The sequence below is a fragment of the Vigna unguiculata genome, chromosome 10 (assembly GCF_004118075.2).
Source record: "Vigna unguiculata cultivar IT97K-499-35 chromosome 10, ASM411807v1, whole genome shotgun sequence".
Taxonomy (NCBI): Eukaryota; Viridiplantae; Streptophyta; class Magnoliopsida; order Fabales; family Fabaceae; genus Vigna; species Vigna unguiculata.
In genome coordinates, this window is record NC_040288.1 from 31496525 (window position 1) to 31519701 (window position 23177).

Consider the following 23177-nt stretch of genomic DNA (forward strand, 5'->3'; position numbering starts at 1 on the left):
GCATAAGTTATATCCTGCAAATATTAAAAAAGTCAATTATCAGCACCACAATATTCACATACAACGTTGTTAATGCTATACAATTTCTAAGAAAAAAATAGAACATTCATTTTGTTTTGAGTGAATATTCTTGAATGCTAAAGATACGTATTTTCCTATTACAATTTAGTGTTAAAATGATATATACAAAGATAATTATAGCTAATACATTACAATTCAAAGAAGGGTAATTAAAATATCTCAACTTTATGAGATACAGTGAACCAAAGCTAATTGCAAAACAACAAAACAAAATCGGTGATAAGACTCTAGAATTTGTCTTGCAACTTCTTACTGTAGGTGATAACATCTATAATAATTGTTCCTTTGTTCATCTAAAACAAAATTTAGAATCTTTAATGAGATTATATTCCAGCAATTTGGAAATCAAACAATGAAATTGAATATCGAATGAACTCTTAAACAAAGATGCAAGAGTCAAGAAAATAAGGACTTAGGTAGTTGCATTTGTGATGACAGGGAATCATACCTCTACAGTTTACTCTAACAGTCATGTTGATATGCTCCCTACAATGGTAGAAAACAGAACAGTTCCATAAATATTTATATTAAATACCATAAACACGAATCAACCAATGATTTAAGTTAGAAAAGCTTAGAAGTAAGTAATATTTATCTAAATCCAGCTCAAGAAAATTCAATTGATTAAATTAACTTAACTTTATACATTATCAACAAAGTTCATACAGAACTTCACAAACCTCTATATACCAATGTATCATTATCTTTGTTAACAGGCAGCCTAACATTGTGTTATGACATTAACAACAATAACAACAATTTTGTCTCAAAGATCACAAAAAAAATTTCACTTCTATTATCAACATTAACATAAAAGTCATGGTTAACCTTCTATCACCCATGGATGTTGCAATTGCCATTGTTAATGAAGGATACTATTACTTTCATCTTTATACCCATTACACCATCTTTGAGTTGCCTATCCTATCATTATTGTATAGGTTTAACTTTGAGAAGCAAAAAGAATAGTCAATAGAATTTGAAATTATAAGATAGAAATATGAAGAAGATAAATTGGAAATAACTGTCATAAAAAAAATAATGTTGAAAATGCAAGACATATCGCCACAACAATTCATGCTCGTCAAAAACATTTTTTAGAGCACCTGGTTTTGAATCTTCAACTCAAGCGACTTGTTGCCTTTTTCTATTACATCAAATGCAACATTTGGGTTTGCAATTGAATTAACTAAAGAAACGCACTCCTCCTGCAATTGAGTTCAAAAACATAGCATGCAAGATCAAAATAGCTTGAATAAAATAGTTTTTGATTCAACATCAAAACCAAAGCTCTCATATTATGTAATTTAGAAAAAAGTAATATTTGTTATGCCTGATTAGTCAGAAATATGTGTTTTAATAGGCAAAGATGGCTAGAATAAATACTAATGATCCTAATTACAAAATATAAATAAGAAAAAGATGCAAATGTACTAAAAAATATTTATGGTTGTTGAGTAGTTTATTTTTTTCCCGTGCAAGATGGATAGAAATTCTCAACACATAAAATTCATATATAGGGTACCCATACTAATTTTCCACATAATAGTAATGTGTTCCTTTCTGTAGTCCCTTCAAAAAGTGATCTTAATGCATTTAGATTCTTCTCCAAGCTTCACATATGCCCCAATACTTGTAGTACACCCAAGCAACTGCAATAACCAAAATTATGACAAACTCGTTAAAACCAAAAGATAAAGTTTAAACAACACACCCCAATTGAATTAAAATAAAATCATGTCAAAATAAAATATAAAAAAAGAGTATGAAGTACACTAAAACAAAACACGATAAATAAAAGTCAAAATTTCCTAATTTTTTAATTTCAAACAAATATTGTCTTTCTTCTACAAATTTACCTCATTTGGACAATTCCAACATTGACCACCTTTTGGATCTTGTTCATCGTCATAGGATTCTTCATATATTCCTATGCAGCCTTGGGATTTTCCTTGAAATCAACCAACACCTACATAGACAGTACAAATCTAACTCTGTTAAGCATGTCTGATTCTTGAATTCACAACCATAGTTATCAAAGAAGCAACTAAACACACAACACTGAGATTAAAAACGAAAAATAGTAAATATGTCTTCTAAAATCAAAAGGTTTAACCTTTTCTTCAACCCACAACGATAGGTTTACGAAACAGAAAAAAAAAAGTTGAAGAAGACCATGAAGAAGAAGAAAGAAAACTCAAGCTATTGACTTTCAACAACTACTAAAATGTACTAATCCATGGTACACCATCTTCAACACAAAAACCCTCAAAAAAAATTAAACCTTTATTGAAGAAAAAGAAAGAGCACATAAGAAACAAAAGAAAAATAAATAACACCATAAAAAACAACATAGTAATATAGTTCACGAAATTTATATATACCTCTTGAGCAGCATCTCCAAGCTTGTTTTTGTTGTCTATCTTACCTACAATGACAATCAGATCATGCAATCTTTAGCTTGATCTTTAAATTTTGGAAACTGATTAACAAATGAATGCAGAATATTACTTTACCTGTTGGAACAGTCTTTGTTGAATCCCCTTGGAGACTTGGAGAGTTATGACCAAGAGTTAAATATAAATTATAGAAGTAAATCATTTAACAATTACAGAGGTTGTGTCTAAATATAAATTAGCATAAATGAAATAAAAATAAAAACCAAATAAACATGGAAGATGTAAAAAAATAATCTTTTTTTTAAATAAGACCATTGCAATACACTGTCATAAATGAATAATGAATCCTTTCTGCTTGTAGATTCAAGCACTGATCTTGTAACCTTTGAAAACCACATCCTCTACAACTTTGAAAAAGAAGAACAACCAAGAACAACTAAAAAGTTAAGAACTTTAAGAACTTTAATAAAGAAAAAAAATTACATTCATCAAATCAAACAATAAATCGTAAAATGTATCTTTTATGTGCAATTTTAACACCCAAACACCATATCCCTAGCGTTTCAAATGGCCATAGAAAAGAAAAATTCACAGACAAATAAATGTTCAAGATTTTATTCAAAAATACATTTTAAAAACAAAAACTTGAACATTTTCTTCAACCCATGGTAATATGCGTACGAAGTATAAAAAAATTACAACAATACCATCAACAACAACAAAACATGTTCAAGATTTTGTTCAAAATTACCTTCTAAAAACAAAATCTTGAACCTTTTCGTCAACACACAGTAATAGGTCTACGAAGTACAAAAAATATAAATACAACAACACCATCAACAACACTAAAACGTGTCCATGACAAAAAATATTGCAAAAATTAAACCTTTCATGACAAACAATCAACACAAAGTAAAAAAATTTTAACAGAGTACGAAGAAGAAAAAAGAAAAAAGATCCAAGAAGAAGAAGAAGAAGAAATAAAATAAGAAATAGAAGAAAAAAGAAAGAACAACAACAAATAGAAGAAAAAAGAAACCAAAAAAATAACCTTGATCAAGAAAAAGTTCATTCAACTTTCAACAAAAACAAACTGGAAATTAAAAAAAAAAGAAAAAGAAAACCTAACTTGGTATGAAGAAGAAGAAAGAAGGATTGAAGAAGAAGAAAGAAACGGAAGAAGAAAAAAACAGAAGAAAATAAAAACTAACCTCGAGAATGGTGATTGCCTTGGAGAAGAAGTATGTTGGTGTCAGATAACATCAATTGGTATTTAAAACAGACTTTCAAACGGCAAAAACACAACAATATCAAAAAGACAAAAATACCCTCAATTTTAAACACGTGTCAATAAATTAAGATGTCTATTTCAGTAATTTACCTATACTAAGAATTTCTTAGATATATAGTAGATTTAAATATGTCTTCGGCTTTTCAGTTTTTTTAAATAAACTAATTTTGATTTAATTGTAATATATTATCATGTGATTTAATTGTAATATATTAATCAATAAATGTTCGTATGTTTTAGTAATAACACTTATTACACCTTAGCTTTTGTCACAATATTAATGTTAAATGTTCAAAATAAGTTTATATTAGATATGATTATAAATTTTTGAGATCTTAATTATGTGTTCATTTAAAAGTTTATCGATTACGTGAAAATTTATTAAAAATAAAAGATAAAATAAAATAAATACAAAGTATGGGAAAGTATACCAAATTCACGATAAAAATTATACTTCACGAAACATAAATAAATTATAGATATCATGAAAAAAAATCTAAATAAATACATGGAATTAAAGTAGTAAATCACTTATATTGTTCTCGATGGATAAAATCTAAATTAGTTAATTTATCAACACAATTATTTTCTTCAAGAAATACATGAGAAACTTTAAATTACAAATACAAAGGACCAACGTAAAAGAATCAATTTTACCAATATGTTGGAAAAAAAAAATCTCATTCATATTTTATAGTCAGAGGTGAAATTTTTGGATTTATAACAAATGATCAACTGCGAAAGTATTTGTTAAGGATGTTTTCACTAATCAATAACAAAAGTTGAAGACGAAACCATAGCCAAGAGCACGGACTTGACGGAATCAACGAGAAAAGAAGACATTGTTCCTGTTAGGCTTGACTCTAATCCGACTTTGTAAAATCACTTTAGAGGAAGAATTTAAAAACACAAAAGTACTATGAGTAATTAATTAATGTCTATTCATGCATATTATTTTGTGATTGATTTATATTTTTATTTAATTCTATTAAATTATTTATAACTGTTCGGTTACATTTGTATCTGTAAACGAATTTAAAAACTTTTTTAGAGGAAGAATATGTTGTAAATTTTGATGGAAAAAATTCTCGCAAACTATATTGAAATTTGTTATAAATTAGATGGTAGAAGTTTTTGGCTTCATATTTAAGATGTAAAACGAAGTTATAAAAAAACCTAACACAGTTAGTTGAGAAAGTTAATCAATATTTAGTTATCAAGTAAATTAAAAAAATATTTATTTTCTATTTACAAATTATTGTAGATTAGATTACAAAATTCATTACAAATTAGATCGTAGAAGTTGTTCACTTTATATTATTAAGAAGTATACTTTATTTTATTTAAATGTCTTGTTTTGTATTTTTTTTTTAAATTAAGAAATATAAGTAAATCATATCCATCAACTAGTTAACTTATAAGAAGTGCAAGCAACATATTATATACTGCATGGTTATCAAAATACCTTTTGTTATTAATTAAGACTTATTTAAATTATGAGTTCTACTTATTAAATGATAATTATGTATCATAAAACTCTGATTCTAATAAAGTTTACCTAATAAATAATAATATATTCAAAAGAGTGTGTTTGAGAGTGAGTGATTAACATTTTTGAACTTATTTATTGGTGTTTTTGTAATTTAACACCAAACTAATGCACAAACTGGAATTTTACATTTTAAATACTTACAAAATCTAACTGTTTAAAAATTTATTAAAACCATAATTATAAAACCCCATATTTTTTCTTTTGAAAAAAAAATGCATCTAAATCGTTTGGATATATAATAACTAGAATTTTACTAAGGATTTTAGTGTGACGAGTAGTCATGAGTTGGGCTTAGGAGTTTGGACAAGAAGTTGCTGAGCTAGAGCCCAATAAAATCTGGACATTTCTGTGCACAAGATTTTGCTCTATGCACTCCCGTGATTACCACCATCACCCATATATTAACATAAAAAACCAAAATACTCTCTCATTCTATCATGCCGCCGTTATTAAAGTCATTATCATCGTTGGGTTTACTTCTTCACCGCATCTTTGTTTCTGAAATTTCTTCCTCCACCTTCATGTTTTCTTTCTGCACCTTAATACTTTTCAAAATTTCAATTATACTCTTACTGAAATTCTAGTTTCGGATTGTACAATCCGTAAATATTTTGTATTATACAATCCGTAATACAAATATACATTTCAGATTATGCAATCCATAATGAAAATTTACATTTCGGATTGTACAGTTTGTAACACAAATTTAGAAGGTAATATGAAATGTAACTTGCATTCTGGATTACGTAGCACGTAACGTAATTTGTACACAGTGTGGAAAATATCATTAATGCTTTGTGGGAAGAGAATAATGGTGTAGGAGCTCAAATGAGGTGTGGCACTACTATTATTAATAAGAGAAGCGACAATAGTAGGGTTCAATTTGGAGATAGTGGCGATCTACATTTGCGTTCCACGTTATATGAACTTGAGAAAGAAGAACCTTCCTGCGAGATTTGGAAATTGGGAAGAAGAGGCACCCACATTGTGGGTTTCGTCTCAGTCGATGGCCAACTATGGTCGCCACTCGTTATTTTCCTCCTGGATTGGGTCAAGTTTTTTTTTTCTCTAATTGTGTTGCTTTGTTTGTGTTCTTTTGAGTTCAATTAAGTGTGAGAGTGATAATGAAATGTGAGAAAGTTAAATGAAATTTGTAGCAAAATAATTATATGGGCCAATCCATTTTCAAATCTCTTACGAGTTATGGGACAGTCCATGACCAACCATTCTATAACCTAATAAGCTGACGAACAAGATGGATCAGATTTAGACGAGCTTACGAGTTCAATATACGATTTTTTTGTATTTCGAGATCCATTTGAAATGTAATTTGTAAAAAGGAGTTCATTGATTTTTTTTTTATAAAAAAGGGTCAAGTCGTCAAGGTGGAGGATGACATTACAGATAAAATTGTCCTCCACCCTACCAGTTTTTTTTTTCGAGAAGCGAAACCATGATATAGGAGGCCGATTTCTATTCACCTGAAAAGTGAAGTCGTCCTCCTACATGACGACTTCACTTTTCAGTTTTTTATTTATATATTTTTTAACGTTTCAGTATTATAACTTACTCTACCATGGTGTGGGATCCTCTTTGTAAGCCAACGAAGACCACCTTCAATCTCCTACGAACCCTTATCATTGTCACAACCTTCTGCTTCTGTATTTCTTGCCATAAATGCACTTGAAAATAGTCTTGTATTTCTTGCCATCATGCCATGAATGCACTTGGAATTATATCCTTTTCTTTTAGAGGTCACAATTTGGCCCTGGAAACAGTGCCTTAAACTTTTAAGCACCCAGCTCGAGTGCCAATGTGGAAAGGAGCCAAGGTTGCTTATTTCTTCATTGCAATGTGTCTCTTCCCAATTGCTATTGGTGACTTTTGGACCTACAAAAACCAAATATCTACTTTTGATAGTTTTGAAGCTGGTTACACGAGCAGGAAAAACTGTCCCTACGAGTGAGATCAGATTTTAAAACTACAACTTTAAAAAAATATAAAAAAAATTGAAAAGTGAAGTCGTCATGTGCGAGGACGACTTCATTTTTCAAGTGAATAGAAACCGACCTCTTACAACACGATTTTGCTTTAAAAAAAAAAAGGAAACCAGTAGGGTGGAGGACGACTTCACCTGTAATGTCGTCGTCCACCCTATCGGTTTGACCCTATTTAAAAAAAAATTGAACAAATCCATTTTTACAAATTTCACTTTAAATGGACCCCGAAATACAAAAAAGCCTCAATATACTGACCTGACCAACTTTTTTTCTATTGAATTTATGGACCAACTCGTCATACCTGATCCATTTTGTTACCCTTAACCTTAATTTTATATCAAAATGTCTTTAATCTTAAAAAGAAAATAGTAGAAACATAAATATAAAAAAGTAGAGAAAGGATAGAAAAATAGTTTATAAAAAATTGGTAATTTTTATAAACTAAAACTTGACTAATTATTATTTTTTTATTTGTAAAATTTTTAACTAATAAAATATTTAAACTCAATAAAGGATGACTTATATTTTTAGTAACATAAAGAAAATTTTTGGTACACATTTTATGTTTCAATTTTACACTTTAAATAATTTTTTTTAATTAAAACAATTATGTATCATATTTTATTTGAATTTAACCATTTTTTTTTCTGTTTAACCATTTTTTAAACTAAACAATTTATTTCAACTAAAATAACTACCTGTAATGAAAAAAAATTATGTATAAAATAAATAAAAACAATCCACAAAAAAATTTTAAAAATAATTTATATTTATTTCTATAATTATATTGATAATTTTTTATTATAATAAAAAAATACACACATACACTAACGCATGACTAGTTCATTATAATTATTATTCACTATGTATATTATAGGAATTTAATTTTACATTAATTTTAAAGGTTATTATAATTTTTTTTATATAAATTTGATAAAATATTTCGGTTATTTTACAGGTATTAAAAGAAATTGTTACTTTCCTAATATTTTAACATTTAAGAGTTAAACACTTCTGGCTATATAAATAATATAATTTAAGATATAGAATTTAATTAAATTAAATGTAAATATTTGAAATTAAACATTACAGTCAAATAAACTGTTACTTTAATCTCTATCAGAAATTCAAATTTTATTACAGTTTTTATAAGATGAGATATTATAAGTATTTAACATTATCTCGTGTTTGTAATAATAAGATGCACTAATTAAACTAGTGTTAAAACATGTCAGTTAAGAAATAGTAGTTACAAGTAGTAAATTTGAAATATATATATATATATATATATATATATATATATATATATATATATATTTTGTTATTATAAAAATATGAAATTAAGTTTGATTAATAAAAGTCAACCTTTCTATAAGGTCCACTTCCCATGTAATACAAAGTCAACCAATTCAGTTTTCTAGAGTCATTATTCCTTTCTGCAAAAGAAAACTCCTTCATCAATTTTTTATTAAGTGCCACCATGAAAATACTTGCGAGAAAAGAAAAATCACACAAACACCTTACAAAGTAATAATAGTAGTGTTTTTTTTAGGATGATGATATATAAATACTTAATTTTTCATGTAACAACCTCTCAACGTTAATAAAATAATATTTTTACTTTAAAATATAAAATAATTTAGAATAAGTTAACTAGAAAAAAAATATAAATATTAATTTTTTATTAGATTTTGAAAAGAGACGGAGAAATGAAAAGATACACATATATTTTTATGGGTCGTTGGAAAGGATATTTTTGATAAATTCAATAAAAATGTATATTATTTAATTTAAACTTTATGATAATATATTTATGTGTTATATTATTTAATTTAAAACTTTATGATAATATATTTATGTGTTTATATAAACATATATATTATATTACCAATTCTCAAATATCAAAATGTTGCATGTAAAAGTGTGGCGGGATCAAATTCAATTGTTACACCTTTTTCAAAATTGTAATAATATAATACTTAAGGTGATTAAATATTATTACCTATTTTTTAATGTAAATATAAAGTAGTTAATGACAAAAGAAACCTAATAGAAAATATTATCCTTATATAAAGGAAGAATAGAAGAACAATAATAATTAAACTCTTTTTTCAACGTCTCCGGTGATCTGAGATAGTTGAAAACACATAACTACCCTTTCGTTCTACGTTTCATCACGTCCAATAATAGCGTAACGTCATAACTAACGAAGGGTTCTTTTGTCAATTCATGCTGAGAGTGAGGAACCTCGCATACCCAAAAACGATCTCAGAAGCTCAAACATCAAGTACCGTTTTCGTAACCTGAAATTCAGATCATTCAACCTTGGTTACCAACTGTTTCCTTTTCACCTTCAAGATTCAGCGAAAACTCGCCGAGACAACTCGCTCTTGCAGCGCATGGCTCCGACATCGTAGTGTAGACGTGGCCGCATTGGATTGCCGTTGAAGATCTCAATCTCCGTGGTGTCGCCGAGTCGCAACTCGCTCCGAGCTCGGGAATGGCTTCTTCGGAAGCCGATTCCCGTCTGAGGCTGGTCGTGGTACCCGCGCTTGAGAAGATAATCAAGAACGCGTCGTGGCGGAAGCATGCCAAACTCGCACATGAGTGCAAATCCGTCATTGAGAGGCTCGGCCACCAGCACCAGCATTTTCCGACGCCGGGATCTCCGTCCGACAACGAGCCGGAGACCTCCGTCCCTGGTCCGCTCCATGATGGAGGTCCGGTGGAGTTCTCCCTGGCAGAGTCCGAGTCGATCCTCACGCCTCTCATCAATGCTGCCGGCTCCGGCGTCCTCAAGATCGCTGATCCCGCCGTCGATGCCATCCAGAAGCTCATTGCGCATGGATTCATCCGCGGCGAGGCGGACCCGGCCTCCTCTGCTTCGGCGCCGGAGGCGAAGCTCCTGGCCAAGCTTATTGAATCGGTCTGCAAATGCCACGATTTGGGCGACGAGGCGATGGAGTTGCTGGTCCTCAAGACCATGCTCTCTGCCGTGACGTCAATTTCGCTCCGCATCCATGGTGATTCCTTGCTTCTCATTGTGCGGACCTGCTACGATATATATCTGCTGAGCAAGAATGTGGTGAATCAGACGACGGCGAAGGCGTCGCTGATCCAAATGCTGGTGATCGTGTTCCGCCGCATGGAGGCGGATTCCTCGACTGTGCCGGTTCAGCCGATCGTAGTGGCGGAATTGATGGAGCCTGTGGAGAAATCCGATGAAGACAATTCAATGACGCTGTTTGTGCAGGGCTTTATAACGAAGATAATGCAGGACATTGACGGCGTTTTGAACCCTACGACGCCGAGCGGGAAGGTTAGTTTGCTAGGTGGGCACGACGGTGCGTTTGAGACCACCACGGTGGAGACTACGAACCCTACTGATTTGTTGGATTCTACTGATAAAGACATGTTGGATGCTAAGTATTGGGAGATTAGTATGTATAAGACGGCGTTAGAGGGACGGAAGGGGGAGCTTGTGGATGGGGAAGTGGTGGAGAGGGACGATGATTTGGAGGTTCAGATTGGGAATAAGTTGAGGAGAGATGCTTTTTGGTGTTTAGGGCGCTTTGTAAGTTATCCATGAAGACGCCTCCGAAGGAAGCGGTAGGGGACCCGCAGTTGATGAAGGGGAAGATCGTTGCTCTGGAGTTGCTCAAGATTTTGCTGGAGAATGCTGGGGCTGTGTTCAGGACTAGTGACAGGTATTGTGTTTTACTGAAGTTCAATTTTAGGATTATTTTGGAGTTTGGCATTGTGGCCAGTCAGGGAGAAGATGTGTATTATTTTATTTTTGCTGGTAGATGCAGGACGGAGAATTTTCTGTGTTCAACGTAGTAGTAAAGGGGTAGACTTGATTGCATTGTCTTGATGTTCTGTCTAGGAGTGAACTTAAGTCATAACAATTACTTTCTTGCTTGTACGTTATACAGTTAAGGATTTAGAAATATGATGACACCAATGTTAGAACAAAGTGCTTTATGGGATGAAAGTGTTTTAGAATTTTGACATGGCAGATTATAACTGTACTTAAACTCGCCCAGAATAGATTTTAAGAAGGTAGAGCAAGATACACTTGTATGTAGATAAAGATTTTAACCCAAATAACAATCATATTTCTTGGACATTGCCAAAATAAAAAAATTATAAATCATTGTCATCATAAAAGTATTTGTGATTCATAGGTTTGGATACTTCATCTATACGTGCGTGGACTGTGTGCTCTTTGTTGTTGTTGACATCTTGATCCTTCAACGTCTTTCCCCTCCTTTAGAACTTATTATCTGGAACGCATTGCAAACTACAATGATTAAGGTCCTTTTCCTGGTTGAAAATGATTGTTCCATTTTTGGCTTCATTCCCACATTATTAGGACTAAAGAAGAATTCCCACCGGTATTCGCTCTTGGAGTTTCTCAATCATGATGGGAGTGAATACTAATACAGATCCACACCACAGATTAAGCAAAAGAAATAGAAGGAAATGAAAGATAATTATAACTCTGAGATTCTGTTTGATTGCAAGAAAAAGCAATACAGAAGGATGAAGAATCCCACGGCCAAGAGCTAGGCTCCTCTAGAGCAAACCAACAAGGTTTTCTATCCAACAAGTAGGAAAGCATAATAGTCAATAACGGAAAATATTGTCTCTTTCTCTCTCTCTCTCCTCTACTAACTACTCTTCCTAGTCATGTCACATCACTATCCCTACTTTTACACCCTTTCCTGTCTTGACTTGTGGCTCAATTCATGGGCTAGAGGCACCCATTAACTCTTTGGATCCCATCAATACTCTCCTCTGGAATAAACTGTATTGTCCTCAACATTCAATTCTTGAAATTGACTTCTTAAAGAAATCTCATCCTCCCCTGTGACCTCCTCTACCCCAGTTCAATGAACCAACCATTGGTTAACTCGTTCCCCCTTCTACATAATGCTTCTTGAAGCTATATTGAACAAGGCTCAATGATTTCCACATTTTCATCTTCTAGCCCTGTAGGTAATTCATCTTTTGCCTCATAGTCAAGTAAGGAAACATGGAACATGTGGTGTATCCTTGAAACAGGTGGCAATTTCAAATGATAGGCAACTTCTCCAATCTTCTCTAGGATCTCGAATGGGACGTAATACCTTGCACTTAACTTGGGGCTTCTTTTATTCTCATGGAATGTTGATGGTTCTGTTTGAGCTTAAGGAAAACCATGTCATCAACCTCAATCTCCTCTTTGTATGATGTTTATTGGCTTGCACCCTCATTCTATCTTGTGCCATTAATAGATGCTTCTTCAATTGCCTCAAAGGTTCATCTCTGTCCATGAGTTCTCTTTGAACAACTTGCACTATCCTAGGAGGTTGACTGCCATACACAACTTCAAAATGGTGTGGCACCTGCTGACTCATGAAATGTGGTGTTGAACCAAAATTTTGAGCCATGGTAGCCATGTAACCCATTTCTTGTGCTAGTCTATAGTGAAACACCGTAAATAAGTTTCAAGACATCTATTAATCACTTCGTCTATCCATCTGTATGAGGTGGTATGTTGTACTCATCCTTAACATGGTCCCTTGCATCTTGGAAAACTACCTCCAAAATGAACTGAACGAACAATGGATCCCTATAACTAGCCATTGAATTAGGAATGTCATGGAGCCTCACTTTCTCATCTACAAAAGCTTCAGGAATCGCTCTAGGAGTATAGGGTTGTTTGAGTGCCACAAAATGGCTATATTTAGTTGAAGAGTCCACAACTACCAATATTTCTTTGAATCCCCTCAGTAGTCGTGTATGCTTAAATCCTCCTCCAAATTCTCTCAGGAATTAGGCGTGTTGCAATAATCCTCAAGGAGAAGCAATTATGTATATCTGCATATGACAAGTATCACAGACTTGGATAAATTTGTGAACATCTTTTTTCAACCTTTTCCAATAAAAATTGGAGTGTCCTACTTGTAGAGTGGCATGAAAATCTTCTAGACACCTTGGAATCCAATGTGATTCCTAAGCAACAACCAATCTTTTCTTGTCTAACATTTTGCCAACCCTTGCTTATATGTGAACCCGGTGTAAGCCTTATCATTATTTCCTTGTTGCAGCTCCTCTATCTCTTTCTTCCATTCATTATCTTCATGAACATTTGCCGTCAACTCTTGACAATCAAGCCAAATAAGGGTATGTATCATACTCTTTAATTCTGGTTCCTCAATACTTCTAGACAAAGCGTTACCACCTTTAATCAAATTTGCCTGGCTTGTACACTATGCCAAAATTGTAACATAGAAGCTTTGTCACCCAATTTTGTTGGCTTCCAGTTGTGATTCTCTATTGCAACAACTGCTTAAGACTCGTTTGATCTGAGTAAACCTTGAATTTCTTCCCTATCAAATGAAACCTCCAATGCTGAATGGTCTGAGCAACAACCATTAATTCCCTCTTGTATGGTTACTTAGATACATTTCTAGGGTTCAAGGCTTTGCTATAATATGCCACATACCTTCTATCTTGCATTAAGATTGTCCCAATTCTAGCTCCAAATACATCACACTCAAACTCAAAACTCTTTTTTCAAAGTTTGGGAGGCATAATACTAGTGTTGTGGCGATGTTTATTTTTAACTCTTCAAATGCCTTATGAGCTTCATAACTCCACCCAAAACCATCCTGTTTTGTTAATTCAGTGAGTGAACTTGCAATTTTACCATAGTTCTTAATGAATTTTTGGTAATACCTAGTAATGCAAAGGAACCCACACACTCCCTTCACTTTTTTCTGTATGGGCCAATCCATAACACTACTGGCTTTTTGAAGATCAACAACAACTCTGTGAATAGATATTACTTGTCCAAGATACTCCAGCCTTTTAGGCCAAAACTTCACTTTTATCTGTTGGCCTATATTTGATGGTGTTGTCTCAAAATTTTGAGCGCTTCAGTCAAATGCTACGAAGACACTCTCTACCATTCCATTAAACTTGTCCAAAAACTCTTTCTTTAGTTCCTCCCATGTCAGATTGACAAAACCGTTGACTAAAGAATTGGAGAAATGTAACTTCCCTCCTTCCATGCATAGCTGGGCAAGGTTCACTCTGACAATTTCACTGGTTTGTTGTACTTTGGAGTAGATCTCAGTTTTCAATATCCATCCTGCATGGTCTTCCCCATTGAACATGGGAATCTTTCATTGATTGACAAATGTCGACGACGACATCAAGGAAGGGACCTTCTAAGGGATCACAAAGGAGGCTTGGATCTATAAAAGAAATTTTGTATGTTTGTGTAACTTTTGGTTTTACACCTTCATTGGGTCGTGTAATTATTTGTTTGCATTGGGCCTTGTATTTGTATTCTATATTATTGTAATTAGAGACTTTATGGACTCTAGCTTTTAGGAGGCTTGTTGATGGGCCTTAGTAGTGTTTGAACCCATGAGTACATGCTCCATAGTATATAAGCTTTTTTGTACACTTTTATACTCAAAATTTGAGCATTTTGGAATTTGAATCCTTTTTCGAAGTGAACATTCTCTCTTAGTTCTTTAGAACTTTTGATCCTTATATTTGAATTCCCAATTCAAAGCAGTGGATCTTCGTTTACTTATCATTTGCTCTTGATTGTGGTGTCAATTAAGGTAGATTGGAGCCTTTTTCATATTGAATCTCTTCAACATTTTCAGTTTTGTCAATGGTTCGTGAAAATTGTTGGAGATGATCCAACACAAGGTTAGTATTCCATCAGATGAGTATTATGGACTCAAATAAGAAGTTAATGAGATACCACAGTGAACTTTTCTTAAACCCAGACAGATATAGGTGGTTGGTGGGAAAACTCATTTATCTCATTATAACAAGACTTGATCTTTCTTATCTTGTAGGAGTTGAGTCAATTTATACAAAACCCTCACATGGATCATTAGAATGTGTGATTTTCATTCTCAGATTTGTAGGAGGGACCCTAGGACAAAGTTTGTTGTATATACATCAATAAAAAGCACAGCAGGGTAGGTTGAATGTACTATTTTTCCTCCATCTTATTTATTCAAGTAGTATGTTCTATAATCAAGATTGTATGTTCTATAATCAATATTGTATGTTCTATAATCAAGATTTTCAAGTCTTGGTATTTGGGATTATTTGACATACAAATTAGGAAGAGTATTTTTCTAATATAAATTTATGAGCCACTTGAAATATATAATCCAAATAGTCGCTTCCAGTTATTTTGGTTTTGCTTCTACCTCACATTTTCTTGCAATTTATAACTACAGTTTCCTGACTGTGTGATGATGGGGTTTTGTTTCCATTCACAATAAATTATGCTCTGTACGTCTTTGTCTTTGAATTTCCAGCATCTTAAGAATTCTTCACAGGCTAACATTGCCATGAAAGCTGTTGGAAAGCTGCCTTAACCTAAATTGCAACCTCAAGGGTTATAGTTTAGTTCCACATTGATCAGTGATATAGTTAAAATAAAGTATTTAAGTGAGGTGCAAGTCTTGTTTTAGAAGTCAGATTTGGGGAGTTGAAATAGTCCTAAACCAAATTCTTAGAAAAGTCTTGTGCCTTTGCAAACTCTATTTGTAGCTAGCTGCCTGTTAAGTTAAAAAAACAATTGTATTGCCATAATTTTGACCATGCATAATTTTTTCCTAATTTAACTTGACATTTTTAGTTGTGCCAAAATACGTTTGAATACCCACCCCTTCTGTCTTCATAACTGATTCATCAGAAATTAGTATTAGTGCACCTGCCGTGTATGAATTGTACGTGCATCATCTTCTGCTATTATACTATTTTAGTATGGATTATTAGTGTATTTTGACATTTTTTGTGTGTGTTTTACTCTTGAATTTAAGATAGATCCTTTTCCCTCCTCATCATTATTTAAAAGTAGCATCTTTCTCTACTCTATACACCACTTGAAACTATGTTTTGTTTTCTTTGTAATTTTACTAAATGACAAAAAATAGTACTGATAATTAAATTTTGATTGTGCTTGAGCAGGTTTTTAGGTGCCATCAAACAGTACTTATGTTTATCCTTGTTGAAGAACAGTGCTTCAACTCTTTTAATTGTATTTCAGCTGTCGTGCTCCATTTTTATCAGTCTGGTGTCAAGATTTAGAGCTGGATTGAAAGCAGAAATTGGAGTATTTTTCCCTATGATTGTTCTCAGGGTCCTAGAAAATGTTTCTCAGCCTAATTTTCAGCAGAAGATGATAGTGCTTCGATTTCTGGAAAAGCTCTGTGTTGATTCACAGATATTGGTTGACATATTTATTAACTATGACTGTGATGTCAATTCATCAAACATATTTGAGAGGTGTGCTATTTATTATCTTATTTATTTTTTATAGTTATTTTGCTTTACATTAAAAATATGTGCAATTTCACGTTTAGAATATTGTTGTCTAGTTTAATAGCATTTCCGTGTTGGATTGTTTGTCATACACTGTTTACCGGTCATGCTGGTGTGGCTAAGGTTGTGTTCATTGTCACGTAGTATTCACTGTATAATTTACATCTAGTTGTTATGTTCCTCCTAGGATGGTCAATGGACTTCTTAAAACTGCTCAAGGTGTGCCCCCTGGTGTACCAACCACGCTTTTGCCACCCCAGGAAGCAACACTAAAACTTGAAGCCATGAAAGGCTTGATTGCAGTTCTAAAATCAATGGGGGACTGGATGAACAAACAATTGCGCATTCCTGATTCTCGTTCAGCCACGAAAGTTGAAGCATTGGATGACAGCCCTGAAACTGGAGGTTTTACCATGGTAAATGGGAATGGAGAAGACCCTCCTGATGGATCTGACACTCAATCAGAAGTCTCCAATGATGCTTCTGATGTTTCAAATATTGAGCAACGCCGGGCTTATAAACTGGAACTCCAGGTAAACAAATGATCAAGTTTTTTTACCAATAAACAAAGTATATCTTTGCTATGGCTTTTTACAATGAAGCTAATGCAAGTGGATGGCAGGAAGGTATATCACTTTTCAATAGGAGGCCTGAGAAAGGAATTGAATTTCTCATCAATGCCAACAAGGTGGGTGATTCACCAAAGGATATAGCTGCTTTTCTTAAAGAAGCATCTGGGTTGAACAAGACTATGATTGGTGATTATCTGGGAGAAAGAGAAGATTTACCCTTGAAGGTAATGCATGCCTATGTGGATTCCTTTAACTTTCAAGATATGGAGTTTGACGAGGCAATCAGGGTCTTTCTTCAAGGATTTAGACTGCCTGGTGAGGCACAGAAAATTGATAGGATCATGGAAAAGTTTGCTGAACGTTACTGCAAATGTAATCCAAAGGCCTTTTCTAGTGCTGACACTGCTTATGTCCTTGCCTATTCTGTTATAATGCTTAATACCGATGCTCACAATCCCATGGTGAAGAATAAGGTGTGCTCACAGTTCTTCTGTTCTGTAAAATGATATACAAATAATGATGACAGACACAATGGCTTAATATCTGTTTGGTTGTTGAGCTATGCAGATGTCTCATGATGATTTCATAAGAAATAATCGTGGCATTGACGATGGAAAAGATCTACCTGAGGAATACTTGAAGTCCTTGTTTGACAGAATATCTAGAAATGAAATCAAAATGAAAGAAAATGATGAGGCTCCTCAACAAAAACAGGTTGTGAGCCCTAATCGACTATTAGGCTTGGATAGTATATTGAATATTGTGATCCGTAAACGTGTTGAAGAGAATCTGGAGACCAGTGATGATCTTATCCGTCATATGCAAGAACAATTCAAAGAAAAAGCTCGCAGATCTGAGTATGTTTGTATTTTTCCCTCTATATGGAAGTGATAATTTGCTTTCCAAATCTTCTCAGGTTGAGCAAAACATTTAACCTGCTGTTTTTGACATAAAGAATCTGCTGTTGGCTAGAGGATGTTATGGATCCTGCCACATCCACTAGTATTTAACTGCTTTTTACATGATCCGTGTCTGCTTGAAGTGAGGTGTATCTAGCTAAAATTTTCACCAAAATTTTTACTCTTTCTTTTTCTCTATTATTTTAATGACAGTTAGATCACTTGTTTGCTAATTTTTTAAGTTGACTGGTTAAATAAAAATTAGTTCCTAAAATTTTTATTTTTTTGTTGATATGCATTTAATTGCAACTTGCAGATCAATTTATTATGCTGCCACAGATGTTGTAATCCTGAGATTCATGATTGAGGTGTGCTGGGCACCTATGTTGGCCGCCTTTAGTGTTCCTCTTGATCAAAGTGACGATGAGGTTTTAATATCTCTCTGTCTTGAAGGCTTCCGCCATGCTATTCATCTTACTTCAGTAATGTCGATGAAGACTCACAGAGATGTTTTTGTGACGTCATTAGCAAAGTTTACCTCACTACATTCACCAGCTGACATTAAGCAGAAAAATATAGATGCAATTAAGGTTGGTAAAATTTAACTTATCTTCTACCTGACTTATGAACATCATGAAAGCCGAAGTGATTATCAATTAGCATTTCTCATTGTGTTATGTTACTTCATACTCGTGGCGTAATGCCCCTTTCAAAATGCATTGTTGTTTGTATATTATTACATTCCCATTGCATCTTTTATCATTTCAAGATCATATGTACACTTTTCCCTTTAGTGCATGTCTTTATCCTGTCCAAAGCTACACTCTCTGCAATTGGACTTCTGTTTCTTGTTTTGCATATATGATAATTACCAAATTAACATAATATTTTTGTGGAGGTTTGTTGATTTGCTGAAAATGATTCTGGGAACAATGTCTAAAGGCATATGATAGTCATTATTTGTTGGATCTTTTTTAAGTTATGGATAATGTATTCATGGTACTTGAACTCAATGTTCAGATTTTGATGATTACGTTATGTGACTAAACTTACCATCTGTTTGTTACTAGGCAATAGTTGTTATTGCTGATGAAGATGGAAATTACTTACAAGAAGCTTGGGAGCATATCTTGACTTGTGTTTCTCGGTTTGAGCATTTACATCTTCTTGGAGAAGGGGCTCCACCAGATGCCACATTTTTTGCTTTTCCTCAGAATGATTCAGAAAAAACAAAGCAAGCCAAGTCAACCATTCTTCCTGTTTTGAAGAAGAAGGGAATTGGGAGGATGCAGTATGCAGCTGCTTCATTGATGCGGGGTTCATATGATAGTGGTGGAATTGGTAGTAATGGTTCTGGAGTCACTTCAGAACAGGTGAACAATCTTGTTTCTAATTTAAATATGTTGGAACAAGTTGGAAACTCTGAAATGAGCCGCATATTCACTCGGAGTCAGAAGTTGAACAGTGAGGCCATATTAGATTTTGTTAAGGCTCTGTGCAAGGTCTCCATGGAGGAACTGAGGTCTCCATCTGATCCACGTGTTTTCAGCCTTACAAAGATTGTTGAGATTGCGTAAGTATTTGTCACCTAGTACTTCAAACATGCTACGTCTTTGCCTTACATCCAAACTGTTTCTCCTCATGGATCATGGGGTTCATTGGTTGGGGTCTTCTACAAGAGAAGCATAGTTAATAGTGCTGGACAATATTTATTTTATTGTTTATAAACTGAGCATACTAGCAACCTATTTTTCCCTTTTTGGTTGATTAAATCCCAAACTCTCTTGCTCACATCTTTGTAGTCTGAGCAAATTGTTTAATTGAACTGTATTTTCTGTTTAACTCTGATAAAATAACATGAGGTTGCATGTCAAGAGGTCACCTGTGTCTTTTGACGCTCAGTTTTGGTTCTGATGGTGAGCCAAGGGATAAAGTGCTTAATTTTATTGAAGAAAAGGACATTATAAGTGTGCCCAAAGATCAAGGTGGGAAAGTGTGATTCATTTGGAAAACAAATGTTTGGGTTGAGTATGAAGCATGTAATTTTTATGTTTTGCATGATTGATTGATGTTTATATACTGCTTTTTATACTATTTGACATGATTATTATATAACAGGCACTACAATATGAACCGCATAAGGCTTGTGTGGTCAAGCATCTGGCATGTTCTCTCGGATTTCTTTGTAACTATCGGCTGTTCTGCAAACCTTTCAATTGCAATTTTTGCAATGGATTCTTTGCGTCAGTTGTCAATGAAATTTCTGGAGCGGGAAGAGCTGGCTAATTATAATTTTCAAAATGAATTTATGAAGCCTTTTGTCATTGTTATGCGAAAGAGTAGTGCTGTTGAAATTAGAGAGTTAATTATCAGATGTGTCTCTCAAATGGTTCTATCTCGTGTAAACAATGTCAAATCAGGATGGAGGAGCATGTTCATGGTAGAGCTGATAAACTCTTATTGTCTATAGAGAGCTTCAGTTAACAAAATGTTTGTTTAATTTTTTTTATCCAATGTACTTATTGCTCATAGACCTGATTTCAGGTATTCACAACAGCAGCTTACGATGACCACAAAAACATTGTACTCTTGTCTTTTGAAATTATTGAGAAGATTATTCGCGATTACTTCCCTTACATCACTGAGACTGAAACTACAACATTCACAGACTGTGTAAATTGTCTAATCGCGTTTACCAATAGTAAATTCAATAAAGAGATTAGCCTAAATGCCATTGCTTTTCTCCGGTTTTGTGCAACAAAACTTGCAGCGGGGGACCTTTCTGGAAAGGTTTCCCCATCTTCACTTCAAACAGCAAAGGAGGGGGAAAATGATAATGGAGAGGCTGCTGACAAGGATGATCATCTCTATTTCTGGTTTCCTTTATTGGCAGGTGAAGGCATTATATGAAGTTTATCTAGGCATAAATATTACGGAAAAAGTAATAAATTTATGTTGCATATCACTGTCAAATGATTAGTGCTTCCTTTTCCTATCGTCTTGCTTCATGTCTTAAGAAGCTCAGCTATTACAGATATACTTATTTGTTGTTTATTTTCTGCAGGTTTGTCTGAGCTTAGCTTTGACCCAAGACCTGAGATTAGGAAGAGTGCCTTGGAAGTCCTGTTTGAAACCTTACGTAACTATGGCCATCTCTTTTCGCTAACTTTATGGGAAAGAATATTTGAGTCTGTCTTATTTCCAATATTCGATTATGTTCGACATGGTATTGATCCTTCAGGGAGTTGTTCACCAGCCAATGAAGAAGCGGCAGATCATGGTGAGCTTGGTCAGGATGTTTGGCTTTACGAGACATGCACATTGGCCCTCCAATTGGTTGTAGATCTTTTTGTTAACTTTTACGACACTGTCAATCCACTTTTGAGAAAGGTGCTGATGCTCCTGGTTAACTTCATAAATCGCCCTCACCAAAGCCTTGCTGGCATTGGTATTGCGGCTTTTGTTCGATTGATGACTAATGCGGGGGAGCTATTTTCTGATGAAAAGTGGTTAGAAGTGGTTTTCTCATTAAAAGAAGCAGCAAAGGCAACACTTCCTAACTTTTTGTTTCTGGAAATCGAGGACTTCATTGCAAGTGACGAGGATGCTTCAATCGCTGATGATAGAGATTTTGCTGAATCTGGCTTCCCAGATAATTTGGCACACTTGAGGACTCGTGGTCTTTATGCTCATTTATCTGATGCAAAGTGCCGAGCTGCTGTTCAGCTTTTACTGATTCAGGTAATTTTATATTCCGTTCCACCAAAATATATTAGAATGCCGAGTAGAAAAAAATAATGGGGGAGCCCGAGTGCTGTAGCTGTGATATTTAGTCTATTCAGAAGTTCTGGGACTGCTTGATTAAGATGATTTGTTATTATAAGTTACATAAAATCCTTATTAATTTATGCACCTGATGGGAGCATATGCATTCTTCCTATTGCGTCCCAGTCAATATATGCATGTAATGTTGAAAAATGACGTTAACTCTGTTTTTTGAAATTGGTAGGCGGTGACGGAGATCTATAACATATATCGTTCTCAACTTTCAGCAAAAGCCATGCTAGTCCTATATGATGCGTTGCACGAAATAGCGTTACACGCGCATCGGATTAACAACAATACCATGTTACGTTCAAAGCTCCTAGAGTTTGGTTCTATGAGCCAAATGCAAGACCCTCCACTCTTACGCCTTGAGAATGAATCGTATCAGATCTGCCTTACATTTTTACAGAACCTTGTCATTGACAAGCCTACTAGTTATGAAGAGCAAGAGGTCGAATCTCATCTCATTCAGCTTTGTCAGGAGGTTTTGGAGTTTTATATTGAAGTTGCAGATTTTGGAGTAAAATCTGAATCTTCTAATGGTAGAGCGCCACATTGGTATATTCCCTTGGGCTCCGGGAAGAGTAGAGAATTGGCTTCTCGTTCACCTCTCGTTGTGGCTACTCTGCACGCTATTTGTAGTTTGGGAGATGTTTCCTTTGAGAACAACCTCTCTCATTTCTTCCCTCTTATTTCTAGCTTGATACGCTGTGAGCATGGCTCCAAGGACGTCCAGGTTGCTCTCAGTGACATGCTTACTTTATCAGTTGGTCCTGTTTTGCTACAGTCATATTGATTCATCATCATATTGGTAAAGTTCACCCTACATTTTCAGATGTACGATTTTTTTTGTTTAAATCTTTTTGTTCATAATTTTCTCTGCTCTCCTTTGCCTTGGATTACGTGTCAATAATATACCATGCCATCACAGTAAAAGTTCGTAGTAGTGATTTTCTCTTAGCCACACCTTCCTAACTTCTGTATTTTAGAAGCTAACTTCTCCAGTCGGAATTGATTTGTATTACCATGAGTCTCAATGTTGTATTTTTTACGTTTTATTCGTTTTTTCTAAAAGAATTAGTTTTGCAGCATTATATACTGTCGGGGGATTTTCCTGCTGCGGTGATAATTTTTCTGGTTATGACTCATTAAGTCATAATTAATAGTCATCTTTCATTTGAATTTTTATTTTAATAAATGATTTTTG

The 23177-nt window shown here is 34.0% G+C and overlaps 1 protein-coding gene and 1 long non-coding RNA gene across 2 annotated transcripts; one reads left to right on the forward strand and one right to left on the reverse strand.

Moving 5' to 3' along the window:
• Positions 1-230: 230 nt before the first annotated feature.
• Positions 231-3375, reverse strand: LOC114165733. Its single transcript, XR_003599768.1, has 7 exons — positions 2598-3375; positions 2466-2509; positions 1941-2050; positions 1613-1733; positions 1188-1289; positions 530-567; positions 231-374 (listed from the first exon to the last, which is right to left on the reverse strand). It is a non-coding gene; the product is annotated as an uncharacterized LOC114165733 (long non-coding RNA).
• Positions 3376-9556: 6181 nt separating this feature from the next.
• Positions 9557-23007, forward strand: LOC114166662 (brefeldin A-inhibited guanine nucleotide-exchange protein 2-like). Its single transcript, XM_028051425.1, is given in 12 exon segments — positions 9557-10874; positions 10877-11030; positions 16321-16638; positions 16862-17207; positions 17297-17719; positions 17814-18103; positions 18462-18735; positions 19216-19718; positions 20264-20585; positions 20690-21038; positions 21210-21886; positions 22155-23007. Coding segments are annotated over 12 exon segments (5319 nt in total). The 5' UTR covers positions 9557-9823; the 3' UTR covers positions 22767-23007.
• Positions 23008-23177: the final 170 nt, after the last annotated feature.